Source organism: Psittacula echo, assembly GCF_963264785.1.
Source record: "Psittacula echo genome assembly, chromosome: 1".
NCBI lineage: Eukaryota > Metazoa > Chordata > Aves > Psittaciformes > Psittacidae > Psittacula > Psittacula echo.
Window position 1 is genome coordinate 10,268,977 of NC_137735.1, and position 14,738 is coordinate 10,283,714.

General features: G+C 35.9%; 1 protein-coding gene across 3 annotated transcripts in view; it reads left to right on the plus strand.

Moving 5' to 3' along the window:
- The window catches only part of RGS12 (regulator of G protein signaling 12), a gene marked incomplete at its 3' end in the record, with an annotated part of 87,891 nt that extends 73,356 nt beyond the window's left edge, over positions 1-14,535 (plus strand). For all 3 annotated transcript variants that reach the window (XM_080623943.1, XM_080623942.1, XM_080623944.1), the window contains 3 exons: positions 95-248; positions 2,391-3,008; positions 14,171-14,535. In XM_080623943.1, coding sequence (XP_080480069.1) covers positions 95-248; positions 2,391-3,008; positions 14,171-14,535 — 1,137 coding nt within the window. The remainder of the gene's footprint in view (positions 1-94; positions 249-2,390; positions 3,009-14,170) is intronic.
- Positions 14,536-14,738: the final 203 nt, after the last annotated feature.

Genomic DNA, 14,738 nt, shown 5'->3' on the forward strand with positions numbered 1-14,738 from the left:
TTTCAAACTAATCTTTTTATTCACTTAGAACATATTATGTATACAATGATATAGTCTAAATGTAAGTAGTACCTTAACTTTCCTTCTAATGCAGGGAGAGGGAAGAAGTCTAGGAAAGTCTAATTCTATCAAAATGAAAGGCGAAAATGGAAAAAATGCTAGGGAAGTCCGGCTGTCAAAGAGAGAAGACTCTATTGCAAAGATTGGGAAAAAAAAATGTCAGAAAATAAATTTGGATGAAGCAGAGGGTATGTGAACTTTATAGTATTAACATAAGTAGTCTTAGAAAAATTAGAATTTTGTGTATGTGTAGCAAAACATATCATGTGTTTAATACTGTATCGTGGAAATCATAGTCGTGATCCTTACGTTTTTGTTTGATATTGTGTTTGAAGTGTGAAGTTTTTGAAGCTGCAGGTAAGATTTTAAGAATGCCTAAAGGTAGATGTAGGTGCCTAGTGGGATTTTCAACAGTGAAAGTTACCTAATTCAGGTAAAATCCAGAGAAATTACTCAATTGCAGTTGAATATCCCATTTGATACCCTTTGCAAGCCACGTAGATTAAAATTTACTGCTGAAGTTACATAGTATGCATTATCCAAAGCATGGTTATGCACAGTTATATAGTGAATGAATGTTCATCTGTGAATAAATGTCCACTGACTAGAATTAAAACAAAAAGTTGTGGGTGAAACTTTTATTGCAGGATAGATGTTTGTTAATATAAATGTTATTACAAAATCTTAGTGCATTTTAACTTATTTTCTGTTGCTTATTATTTTGTTAACTTGTTTTCAATATTTTAATATTTTCATTTTTCTTCCTAGGGCTGAGTAAAAGTAACATAATTTGAAAACTTCAGAATTCGAGGCTTTCACATTTTATTTTGATTTTTGTGCAATTTGTCCAAGCTTGGAAAATGCGTATCAAATGTTGTAGAGTGTACTTTAATGGAAAACTAACAAAAAAAGAGAAAAACAAAACCCAAAACCAAAAAAAAAAGACAACTGTTCTACGAAGTTTGCTATTTCAGAAAGGAACATTTCTGTACAACGCATATTAGAAATGTTGCATGTTTTAATATGCATACTGCCATTTTTGCAAAACTTTGGCAATAAGAAGCATTTTGAAGCTTCCATCTTGGCTATGTTCAGGTTTTGTGGCATTTGACAAAGCATGTTAAAACGTCGTTTTTATGAATACATTGCAAAGCCTGCCAAATATGAATAGAGGATAGGAATAAGGTCATACAAGTGCAAGTGTATGACTTCATATTGTGCTAAGTTAAAACTAACAGTCTGTGCTTTATTTTGTAATGGCTCGGCTTCAAACAGTATTTATAAGCTAGGTTGAAGCTATTGATTTTAATGCATCTGTTGGAGATGGCCTTTTAAGCATCTTTAATATTCTGTAGTTTCAATGCTCTCTTGAAAAATTAGGACATGCAGAGACCCTGTATTAAGAATTACATATTTTTATATTTATATGTTTTGCAACAAAGAGTTTGTTAATTGTTGTGATGCTTCTTTTTTAAGGAGTGGTAAATTTCTTGGCTTATGATTGATAAGTTTCTTGTTGCCAAGTTTTGAGACTTTCTAGAACAGTGGTGATTTACTATGAGTATTATTTATATATAGAAACATTAAACCATGGGACATCATTAAGGACATGATCAGAAAATTCCTTGTAATTGTGTTAAAAATTCTATTAAAAAGCTGCCCCATCGCTTTTAGTAATGGCTTCTTTAATGGTTATTGACTACCTATATGCTACTGATTCATTGCAGCACAAAATAAAATGGGGGTACTTAAATCATCATCTGATCATGTTCTGTGATGATAACATCCTGGATTAAATCTACACCGTGAATTGAATTTAAACTGTGATAAATACTATTAAACTGAGAGAAAGTCAATATAACTAGGAAGTTTACAACATTCTGAATCATTGAACTTTCAAATGACATGGCTATTTTTGAGTTAAGATGGATAAAAACCATCCAGAATATAAAAAATGTGCACCCATTGTCAGTGAGACCAGAGCCGCCTTTTGTATTAAGAATTAAAAAATCCTGTGTGCGTGTGTGTGTGTGTGTGTGTGTTCAGATTTATTAACTGAGTAAAACAGAAGATGTGTTCAAGGCTCAGTGAATTGCAGCTGTTTTAAACTGCAAACCTCTTACAATAGCAATCCTGATGGTCTTAATTATAGTGATGCTAGCGAACATTGCTGCAATTGAAAAAGTTCCTAATTAACATGGGATCTTATTTCAAGGCAGCATTGAAAGAATTGAAGATCTTCATGGAAAATAAATGTGCTGAAAATTTGTGTTTTAATGACATTGCACTTTCTGACAAAAACTTGTCAATTTTGGGTTTTTCCCCAATAGAATTTTTTGAACTCATATCCAAAGCTCAAAGTAACAGAGCAGATGACCAACGTGGACTGCTAAGGAAAGAAGATCTTATTCTTCCTGACTTCCTTCGTTTACCACCCACTGGACCAGAACCATCCTCATCTACTCCCATAGGCCCTAAAGGCCTCAACAGGCGAGTTTCAAAAAATGATGGCAAGGATGGGTGTACATCACCAAGTGGAAAACAGGAGTCTGTACAAAACTTTAATGAAAATTCAGTTAAGAAAAAGGGTTGCTCAGAAAATAAACATAAATCTGCTCTGACAGCACTCCACAGTCAGAAGACTTTCAGTGTTCCTTTTCATACTGCATTGTCTCCAATTCCGCATGCACAGGAAAACAATGCAGCAATATGGAAAAGGCAGTCAAGAGAATTACAAGCTGAAGGCATACAGATGGTAGATGATGAGAATGTGGCAGACTTGACTCTTGTGGCTGAAGGAGATATTAGTAGCCCTAACAGCACTTTGCTACCACCGCCACCACCAACACCACCGTCAGACATCAGTAAACTCACAGAAGCCAACTACCCTCCCCCAACTCCTTTTGCAGGTAATCAGGAAAAATCTGGATATCAAAGATCCAATTCAGGTATTTCTAGATTTTAATAGTCTTTCCTTTTCTGTAAAACTACTTTTCCTTGGCACTCTTAATCAGCATTTGGCGCCCATTAAAACAAGAAGGGAAATTCTCTCTGCACCTTAATTTTTTTTACAAAAAGAAAAAAAGGAAAAAAAAAAGAAAAATATTTTCATTGCCTTAGTCTGTGCTAACTGTAACATTTCTGGTTGCCTTTAACTAAGTACATTTGTTTGGATTTGGCATGTGGCCAGAAATGGACACATGCAGGCAAACCTTTCAAATACATCCATACGCTATAATTATCTCCTTCTTTACCCTCGGAGCACAAAACAGGAGATCAGTGTTTTTTGAGCTCCATTGCACTATTGCATTCCAAATTTTCTGATCCATTGGTCATAATGAGATACATGATTGGGGTTTGGAAGTTGAAGTGCTTTAGCAGGAACCCTAATTATGTGTTGAAAATTGCAGTACTGTTTATGATTAAAATTGGAAACGGATAAACCTTAATTTAAAAAATAGCTCTCTAATAAATTAGGTATTTGTGACTAAAAATAAAAACGTTGCAGGCTTTTTTTAACCCATCCTTTTCTACACAGCGAAATAGATTGCTTCTATCACACTTTCTCCCGGAATATTCACATGTGAAACAGCTCTTCCTATTAGATAATTTTAAAGAAAATATGTAACCTTTTTTAGGATGTAAGTTTCATGGTCTAGCAATATCACAGAGCAATATTAGCCCAAGGCTGAAGTATGGAATTCCTTTATAAACATGGACTCTAATAATAATTGCTGTTACCAGAAACAAGAGTTTGAAGACAATGGGTGTTATGACATTGCCATTTTACAGTCACTGTACTGTACATTTTAATGTAAAATATAAGAAGAGGTATCTATGTGCTATACATTTATTTTTGATGTTTCACAAACATATGGTGCCATAATTTGTATGATCACATTTCTTTGTGATGTGGGAATATACATTTTAATTATTTATCTTTTTACACAGAGTATTTGATACTGTTCTTTATCTGTATGGTTGATGATGTAAATACTTCTTTGGTTGTTGGATGCTTATAAATGGCAATGCAAATTATTAGTAGTATTTGAGAAATGTTCTATAAGCGCTACCACTTAATTTCTGAGGCTGAGTATTGAACAGACTTGTAACCAGTGCCTATGAATAACAAAACCACAAAATGTATTTCAGACATATTGATGTGTAAATGCATAGATTTGTGTTGGTATCTTTCTAATAATATGACAAGTGTACAACATAGGTATCGATTTGCATATTTTTCAGTGAGAACTGTTAAAAAAACCATTTGCACTTAAAAAAAAACTTCATGAATTTGCAGTATTTTAATGCATGCCATACATTTCTGTGTAACCACTGAACTGTAGCTTTCACTTTTCCCACTTTCTACTTTTTACTTTGTAGAAATCTTTGTGTAGCTTTCACATGTATTTTGTATCTTTGTTCTCTCAGGAGTAATAAATTCTAGACCTAGTTACACAAACTGGTTTTAAGCTTTGATTTTCTTCCTTATTTAAAAACAGTCCTTTCAGTCTTGGATTAAGAATTCTGATTGAAATTATCTTCTAATAACAAACAGATTAATAGATATGAACTAGCAATTACTGTGAGACAAAGTTGACAAATGTTGTGTTCATTAATGATCTAGATATCAAAGGACAAATGCTGTCTTGAGATGCTGATGGGTCACATGTGAAATCCATGGCATTGACAAGGGAGATAAGACAGGAGATTTCTTTCTAATGGACCGTAACAGGAACTCCTGAAAGGAGAATCTTTTCTGTCTTTGGGTTCTTGGGCTAAACTTTACATTCATTACTTTCCTTCTTATTTTAAACTAAAGCAATTCTTCCCTTGTCTTTAAGAAATGAACTGGTGATCTCTGTTCATTTGATGTGAAGTAACCAATATAACAGCCTCTCTGTTTGGTAATCTTGGGTAAGAAATGAAGGGTTGGATGGATGCTGGAGACTGCCTTACCCTTTCCATTCTTAGAAATGGGTCCTACATAACAGTACTGTGAAGCTATATCAACCAAAAAGAAAGCATTGCAGAGGCTTGTCGTGCTGTTACCTAGGTCTCATTGTGCTCTGGGGGCTAAAACTGTAGTTTTTCCAAAAGTCACTGTGTTCTCACATGGTCATGGACCATCATGAAAGAAAATGAAGCAGTTGAAAGACCTGTAGCAGTTCCCCTTTCAAATTATTCAGGCTTTTCCAGAGCAGATAACTAATACCCTACATACTTTAATATTTTTTACAGATACTAACTTTTACGTATTCCAACTGGTCTACTCTGCTTTCACTGGTGATTGTGTTTTATTTCTCTGTTGTAATCACCTATGAGAGACCTTTAAGTAATCAAACAAAATGATTTTTCAGAACTAAAAACCTTAAATCTTTTTTTCTTTTTTGAGGAATAGCAAAAGTCTGAAATAACAATGTAAATCACCTTCCTGTTTTGCTACAACCTTTTTGCATACAGTAACTATTCTACATTCCTCTCACAATACACTATTTTATGGGGACTGTATTCTACAAAAGACCAGTGATTTTATGGAAAAAGTGGGGGCTGAAGCAAAACTTTTCTTTTTCCATGATTTCATGGAGTTTGCATGGAAAAGCTATTCAGAGATGTGCAGTAATTATAATAAAGACTGCTGGAAGCAATCTCCAGTCAAGAATCAATATTTCAAAGGACTAAATCATTAATACTGGTTGCTTTTTTAAGTGCTTAATGGTTGTCCATTCATAATCTCCTATCAATGGTGTATTGAATTGAAATGTTAGGATAAAAAAACTAATGACTGCATAATTTTAAGTGGTCTATGGTCTTGGTTTCAAACTGGAATAGAAGCAAATGACATGTAGGCTTTCACTATGCACTAGGTTTTTATACACTAAGTTTATGTATGCTGAGAGGATATGCGGGGGGAGTGATGTAGCTGCAGGGAACAATTTGCTAACCACAACCTGGTGTAGCAAAGCCAGGCCAATATCCATCCTTGTAATGGATGATTCTTGAGGTTTTTTGTTTTTTCATTTGAAGGTCTAGAAAGCAAAATACGAATAATGGAAACCAGCAAAATGAGGTTTGCATCGCTCAGAGCTATTGAGAACAGTTTTTCAAACATGGATCTTAACTTTCTTAAGTCAAATGTGTTTATGCTGTAGTAATAGTTGGTCGTGAACTAAATATTAAATCAGCTTGCAACACAAGAATCATTACTGATTCTGGTTGTGTTTCTCATCAACAGAAAATGTCTTTATTTTAAGCCTGCTAGTTCTGGCAAACTTCCCACTTTAAAAATCAGGGGTTTCTGGAATCTAAAGACTAATTCTGAAACGCACTTACTTCATGTCTCTACAGATAATGCTGCTGGTACCCATCTGTGAAGGAAATAACCTAATTATTTTGTGGTGTAATTTGCTTGAAGTGATGCATTCCTTTTTGAAAGTGTTAAAATACTGATTTAATCTCTGGGTTTATGCTTTTTTTTTTAATTGCATGGTACAGTCTAGGTAATTTGAATGTTGTCCAGTTTTTCTTAGGGGGTTAGGTACGCTCATTACCCAAGTGAAAAATAGCTGTCAGGGGGAGAGGCAGTCTTTCAAACCTTTACTCCCCTCAAGAGCTTGTGAATATCAAGCCAGGGGCTTTGCACCAAGTTATTAACGCAGTGATATTCCACTGGGACCTGTGAGTTCACTGTGATTGTTACCTCTACTACAAACTAGGTGGGCATTTAGGCTTGGTAGTAATTGGAGTACCAATTCACCCTTAGACAGGGCAATTGCAGCAATTGAGACTGAAATGCACAGACAGCAGATTTGGTTCCATTAAACTGTTCTTCCATTATTAAAAAAAATATTCTCCCCCTCCCCCCCCCCCCTTTTTTTTTTTTGGCATTTAGGATGAGAAATGTTCTTAAAATAAAAGTACAATGACAGTCAATGGAGTTATTGCGAGCCAAGTAAGAAGGTATTTTTTTGAGTAGATGTATAGACCAGATACAGCAATTCAGTCAAAGAGTTTATTCAAATCTCTTTTCTAATAGGTATATAATGGTATTGGTTAAGTAGAGAGCCTGCTAGGGAAAGTAAAAGCCTGGTGAACCTTTTGGAATTATGCTTCAATAACATGGCTGTGGAAGATAAAGGGTGAATTTAGACTACTTAAAGTTACGTAACTTTTTCTGAAGCCACCAATTTGTTTCTGAAATAGAAGTACAGTTGTATTCTCAAAATAAACTTGCTTCCTTTCTTTTTGGAAAGAATCCTTTCAGAAATGGGATAGTACCAGTGCTAGGGTGGTTTTGCTTTGAGAGATAAATTATGCAGAAATAACAGAGTGGACTCCCAGAGCCTGGGGCTGGCTATTGTTACCAAAGACAAAAAAATCATTTCCTAACTGCTCTTTTTCATTATTGAGGGAGACGATGCAGTATGCTAGAGGCGAGGAATAGAGAGCACATAATATCAGCTGTATTTCTGTGACTTCCACTTTTTGGCTACCATACTTTTCGTATATCAGAGTAATGAATTCCAAGCACAATAAACCATATTATAGTTAAGGAGATTAAAAATAATCATGCGTAGATATTAAAAAAAATAAAAACAGACATGTAACATATTTTAGAGACAGTCCAGTGGTGCTTCCAATGTAAATCAAGATAACAACAGAAAGGAAAACACAAATGAAATAAAATGTTAAGAAAAAAAAGGATTATGACTTAAAAGACATAAAAATAATGCAAATGATTGTTTTTTAACAAAGGCTGTTGTCCTGCAGTTAATTACATCCTTACTGGTGCTGTGTAATTTTATAGAAGATAATTGGATTCTAGATCAATATAGAGAAGTCCTCGTGGGGATTCAGTAATACTGAGGCCGGAATCTGTTAATCCTCTTTTAATCAGAACATGGTTAAATGGGAGAATTACATGTAGGACATGACGGAGATCAACAATAAACAGAGGAGAAGGAGAATTATGTGAAGAGTAGACAGCCGGGAAGCAAGGAAGGCCTTGAGGGATGATTATTTGAAGTGTAAGCTGCTTTCAATCAAACAGTCAGATATGTGTTGTAGAAAGAATAACAACTTTTATCACCAACTAGATAAAATGTTAGAAAAATTACAACTGCTCTTTGAACCAAATGCATATGGGCTAAAACCAGATCTATGCAAACACATGACTTGCATTTGGATGATGATGAAATTAACTTAGTTAAATTATTAGTTGAAATGTAACCGGTAGCCCTGCTAAACCACATTTTCAAATTTCTCAATTGAAAAATAGCATAACGAAAGGCAGATTAAATTAAAACTGATTTGAGTAATTCAATCTTCTATTTCCCAACATACTACTCTCTGGAATAATTAAACCTGTTGTTACCAACTGCTGATGGAAAAACAAAATGAATGTTAACAAGAAGTGCTGGAAGATCACACTGAGGGCTGAATACTTCTAGACTTGCAGAGATGTCACATCAATGCTTGGAAAGCAGTCTGAAAATTGTTTCAATTTTAGCAGTGGAGAAACAAAGTTTAAGCAAATTGGCTGGTGTTACTGAGGGCATGCGTGTCAGTCTGGATCAGAATTCAGAACTTTGCATTTTATCTATTCTCAGGCTGTTCCTGGTTCTCAATGAGGTTGTGTGCAGCTCCCTTCAGCAGCTGTTGCAGTCTATATAAAAGATCACTGCCCTCAGCAAACACAGTTTGCAGTATTTCCAGTTTTGACTATACATGCCACTGGTGAGCAGCAGTAGTCCTACCAGCTCCCTCTCCTATGTAATATTCAGAATTTGTCTTTCTGAATAATGTTTTATGCTTTGTTCTTGTGAATGCGTTTGAGATGAGTGCAATGAGAGAATTTCTATCCGCCCTGTCTTTCTAAACTTAATGCTGCAAATGTATTTCAGAAATTTCCAGGACAAAAGTAAATAGGCCGTAATGCTGAGTGTTGCTGCTTTGTAGAATAATCCACGTCCTAGCTTGATGCCTTCACTGTCACTGAGTCAGATTTCAAGGCACCGAGCATATGCTGCAGTTGATGTTTCATCATGCAAGTGAAATACAGCTTATAAAGTAAAATTTCCTTTGAAAAGATTTAGCATAAACTGTAGGTAGGAATCTTTAATTCAATCCTGTTTCTTCTCAGTGTTGTATCAGTTAAGAGATAAAAGGAAGGAAACTATTAGAAGAAATTTAACCTGCAGAATTCTAAATCTGAAATGTAAAGAATCCTTTTCCCTTCGGAAGCATAAATCAGTTTACAAACTCACAAAGATTAACAGTATTAGCAGCACATCAGCCGGTGTGGAACTCATCCACCACTTTAAAGAATCCAAATCTGAAAAGGCTTAGATTTTGAAGTACTGTTTCCCAACAGTTTAGAACAGGAAGGGAAAAGTGTCTTTTCCAGAGCGAAACTGCCAGAGTAGATGTATCTTAAGGAAAAAGAGTTATTTGTACTGAAATATTTCCAGCACATTGAACACCCACTGCAGAAGTGACCACAGCAAAGCTCTTTTTGAAGTCTCATGTGAACAAATGGTCTCTCAGGCAGTATATTATCATCTTAGAACATGTTGATGTATGGAATCAGAGATTAGAACAGTGTCTGCCCAATATACCGCATTACCGCACACACCGGAGTCTTAATTTTGAGACCAAAAATGACTGGTTATATTTGGGGTGTAAATAACAAATTTCAGGAATTGATGAAAACTTTGGTGATTTCACAAGAATTTTAAGTAATATGAAATCATAGGATCATAGAATAGTTTGGATTGGAAGGAACCTTAAAGATCATGTAGTTCCAACACCACTGCCACAGGCAGGGACACCTTCCACTAGACAAGGCTTGTCTAAGTCTAATCCAACCTGGCCTTGAACACTGCCAGGGATACTTCCGATTCCTGCCTACTGTAAGTCAGCACAAAATGATTTATCTGGAGCTCATTCTTTTTAACTGAACCTTTCTGACATCGGGAGTTGAATGCCTGGGTTCAGTGGTATAGAAGTCAGCAGGGCATTCTTGTTATCTTTCAGTAGAACTGAGCACCACCTAAACAGTAAATAGTTTTGACAAGTAGGATTTTAGCAAAGGTAGAATGCTCAGTGAAGCACTCAATCTGTATGGAAGAAGTATCTGTCCATATGAAATTGTGTTTGGAAAATTATAGAATGGAATTTAACATTTTGTCATATATGAAATCCACTGATCATGAACTTTCAAAAATAGAGTTCACCTCTTACAGGGAAAGTTAGTAAACATCTACTTGCTTTGATTAAAAAAAAATGGTAAATATGGTGAATGGAACTATTGATTGATGGGTATTGATCAATTGGGTATTGATGATTTAGATCTGTAGGTGCTGAACTTCAGATTTAGATTATGCTTTAAGAAGTGACTTATAACTAAGATCTGGCACATTGAAAATAAATGGATTTATTAGATCTATTATCTATTGTGCTACAGAAACATTAACATTGCAAGATATGGTGGATGGACCTTTAAATCCCAAACATCTGCATTAGAGTTATGTTTATTTGATCCTGTCATCTAAATTTGACAGTTACTGCTCTTCGTGAAATTTCCAGGTGACTTTATCTTTACCTGGAATATGGCCAAATGTTCCCTTGGTCCTAAATAGGCAATGTCTTCTAATCTCATGCTCAGATTTTACTTAGAGCTTGAGGAATATTTTATACAAAAGCAGAAAAAATCTCTTTGTCTTCCTGTGTGAAGACACTTTTGCATAATTATAATGTTAAATTCAGCGACCTTTAGAATAATACACAAAAGCAAAATATTGGAAAAAGAGAAATATTGGTAAAGCAAGTCAGGAGATGAGCAAAAACAGTGCCTGATCATTAACATTATGAAAAATGCAGACCAGTGTACTTAGCCTTCTAAGCAATCATTTAGCTGCTCTGGTTTAAAGAGAGAAGATGAGATGCATCACCCCATCTTTAAACCAGCTGGGGCATATTAATGAAGTCAGATGCACAAGAAAATTCCCTTAGAGCTCTGTGGAATGCTGAGCAGGGGAGGTGAAGGTTACCAATAGGTGCGATGACGCTATTCCAGTCTGAAAGTTAATCTGGCAGCTACTGCTCTCAGCACTGGTTTCCTTTCCCTTCTGGAGTTAGATAGGACATTTAACAGATTAGATTTGGGAAAATGTAGTTCCTGACATGATTTGTGCAAGGCAAGGCAATCCACAGAGATATCCGTGGAGGTTTTCATCACTTCAGTGCATAAATATGTGAAGGGAAATTTTATCAGTGAAAGCTCTCAGCATGTTAGATGGTGCCCTGCACAGCTAAGTTTGCTCAAGTGTTACTCAAAAAGAGAATATGAGAAAGAAACCAGTGCAGAAGTATAAGCATCATTTAAGCCTCATTATAAAGCTCCACTGATACATGCAAACCTTGAGTCTATTCTAAATCTTGTGGGACACATTTATACACACGTTATTTGGGGGAATCTCTCCTATTACTTGCGCTAAACAGCCTTGCTTCATAAATGCTTTGTTTTCAAAAATGAGCAAAAAAGAAGCACATTAAAATATTTTTTCAATGTAGTGCTACTCTTAAATCATCTTCCTGTTTGGTGTAAACGAGCCAAGATCTTTTCTACTCTGCCAGGAAAAGAGAAATCATTTTCATGGTATCATCACTTACTAATTCCATAGTCTTTTGAACCAGAATCTTAGATAAGACCTTCTCTATTGCTGTCCTGCTGTCCTAGTAGTAATTTATTAAGGTGCTTCAGAGGGATTGCTCCTGAAAACAGCATTTATAGAAAATAAGATGGATTTATTCGTCTTCAGATGGGCTTATGCCTTTTGAAGCCTTAGAGCTGACATTGGCTTTATTTTTGCTTTGTTCCTATTAGAAAACTTGCAAGCCCAGATGCTTCATGGCGTGACTCAGTGGCACCATAACTCCAAGACTTAATGGCATTTCTAATATTTAGCTGTAGAAAGACTTAGCAACCAAATAAAACCAGCGATACTTACACCTTCCATAGCGTTCCTTAGTAGGAGTTTCCATCTCTTTCATCTGTCATAGCCTGTTAATGCAGGCTGTATCTTTTGACTGTGGAAAGTGTTTCAGCTTAGTTCAAGTCAACAGAGCTAGGAGACCTGACACCACCAGCAAAGTTGTTTCTTTACATTGCATTAAGTAGAAGGACGTATTCTCAATACCAGCAGAACTGGATGACTCGTACTCTATCAATGCAAACTATTTGTTGTAATTTATCATTTATTTGTCTTTCTAGAAGTTAGTATCTCTTTTAAAGCAACTTGAAGAGAGATTCACTGGTCTTCAAATGGCACAGAATAGTAGATTAAAGAGATCAAGAGTATAATTCTGTACAGTCATGTTAAGATAAACAATTTGGAATAGAAAAATAGCATTTTACACTTCAGCCATGCAAACAGCAGCTAAAGTTAATACAATGTTCAGCCGCAGGAGGAAGATGTAAACATGAAGCATAATATAGCTCCATTAAATGTTAGCTGTAATTTAGTGGGTTGGAGTCGTGCTGGGCTAGCAGGGCTTTCTGCCTTCTCTCTGCTATCGCTCAGCTGATTGGTTTGGAGTTTGATCTAATTCCCATGGATGTGAAAAAAGGCAAGCATTACTGATGTGGAACATCCACATTATTAATGTGGGGCTGCACTCTAGCCAGAGCACTAAAATAATATTGCGCTACTTAAAATTTTAACTTGTTTTCATTAGATAGAAAGCTTTAACCCTTGAGAAGACCCTGGAGTGATTTGATTGAAACAGTTTGAAATTGCTTTTTTGTCCTTTCATTTGCATTTTTTCCCCTTCTCTGTATCAAAAAGTTCTTGATTATGATAATTGCACACTGAAATTTATTTTTCTTGAAAAAAATCTGTACACATCACTCTGTGGAACAAATGAAAATAAAACATTTCAAAGCCAGCTATGGCATTTAACCACATGAATCCTATGGGATTTGTGTGGCTAAATGTGAGAGTCAGGCATGTTGGATAAGATGGTGTCTTTAAAAGACTAGCTGATATACATCGAAAAAGGAGATTAAATGGAAGCCCTTACTAAAGTCTGCCTTTGTGCCTTGAAATTGTCTCTTTCTTCTTGGATATCAGTTGGCTTAATAAAAGCAGTTCTCCCTCTCTGAAAATGTTGCCCCTTTTTATATCATTATATAAATGTATATAGTTGAGGGAGCACCTCAGCTACAGAAATCCTGTTGATAACCATGGTGCGAATAATGGCATTGGCTCATGCTTCAGTCTTCTTGTCTTCCTGTTGGAACAGGCAAACCAGCTTCACCCGCATTTGCTTTAACAACTACCTAGCAGTTTGCAGCATCACACCTAATGCAAAACTAGCTTTTGTGGAGCTCAAGGTTTTAATGTAGGGTTAACTTGGGATCATAATGACTTTGCGTGAGTAGTTCTAGAGAATAGACTGCCCAAATCCTAACAACTGTGATTTTAGAGGCACAGTATCAAGAAAAAAAATTAAGGTTAAAAAAATCGTACATAACTTAGGTGTTTCTTTAATGTTTAAAGTCCTTCAGTAGATTAAGTTTTTTCTTTTCTTCTTGTCTTGCAAGCCATGGGCCATAATTTCTTGACTGAGGTTCAGGACAGTGAACTGCAACTTCAAATTATCCTTTCTTAGTCTCATAGAGAATTAATCTCTAGCCAAGTAAAAATAAGATCTCAGCAGGGGTCAAAGGACAGTTCAAGTGAAGGAACGTGTCTTGTTTTGCCCCAGTGGAATTCCTATATTTTCCTCTTTCACCTTTGGGTTTGCTGTTGGGAGGGGTTTTGTTCTAGAGATGTACAAATTCTTACTAAGTTGCTATTTTCAATGCAGTTTTTTAGAAACTTCTGAAAAATGCTAAATTAAGACAGACACAAAATAATGTTTTACATTTATCTTTGAGATCTACTGATTATTTACCTGCTTCGTACATCAGTAAGACTGCTTGATGGAGCGGAGGAATATCCCAGCTGACTATCTACCATTGGAGGTTGCAATATTGAAAACTGCTAAAACCAGAAGGTACATAACACTTTTGTTTTGTGTTTTTTGTTCTTAATTCTTCTGTTAGGTGCAAACCACAGAAAGAACAAAGATTCACAAAAGACTTCAGGAAACTCTTGTGAGCAGACGTCTCACAAAGCAAAGTCCAGCAGAAGCTTTAGTCCTCCTGCTGCAAGAGACAACCCTGGAACAGAGCTCCCTGTGAACAAGATAATAGATGTGGATGGAGTCAAACTGGAAGACACTGGCACACGCTTTTGTGATGATTCTGAAGGGAACCTCAGCTTTGAAGGTTACATCTCTGAACTGAGGTCTTGCCAAGGGAGGATGAGAACTGGAGTTTATAGGACCTCGGACCTTCCCTCTCTGATTACTGTCAAGAGTGAGAAGAATAAGGGCACTGAGAATCAGTATAAAGCTACTTTTGTTTAAATCTCTGGTTTTAATTAAGAGTTCTGGTATTTTCCTTGGCATTGGCAGCAACGGAGGCATGTTTCTGCAAGTTATAAGTTGTTTTCAGTACCCAATTGCCTTGAACGAGCCTGCCAGACCATCTCTTCTGATACGAGTCAGAATGGATAGAATGAGCAAATAGTATTTCAAGAAAAGTGTTGAGTTGTTTGGTTTTGTTCTCT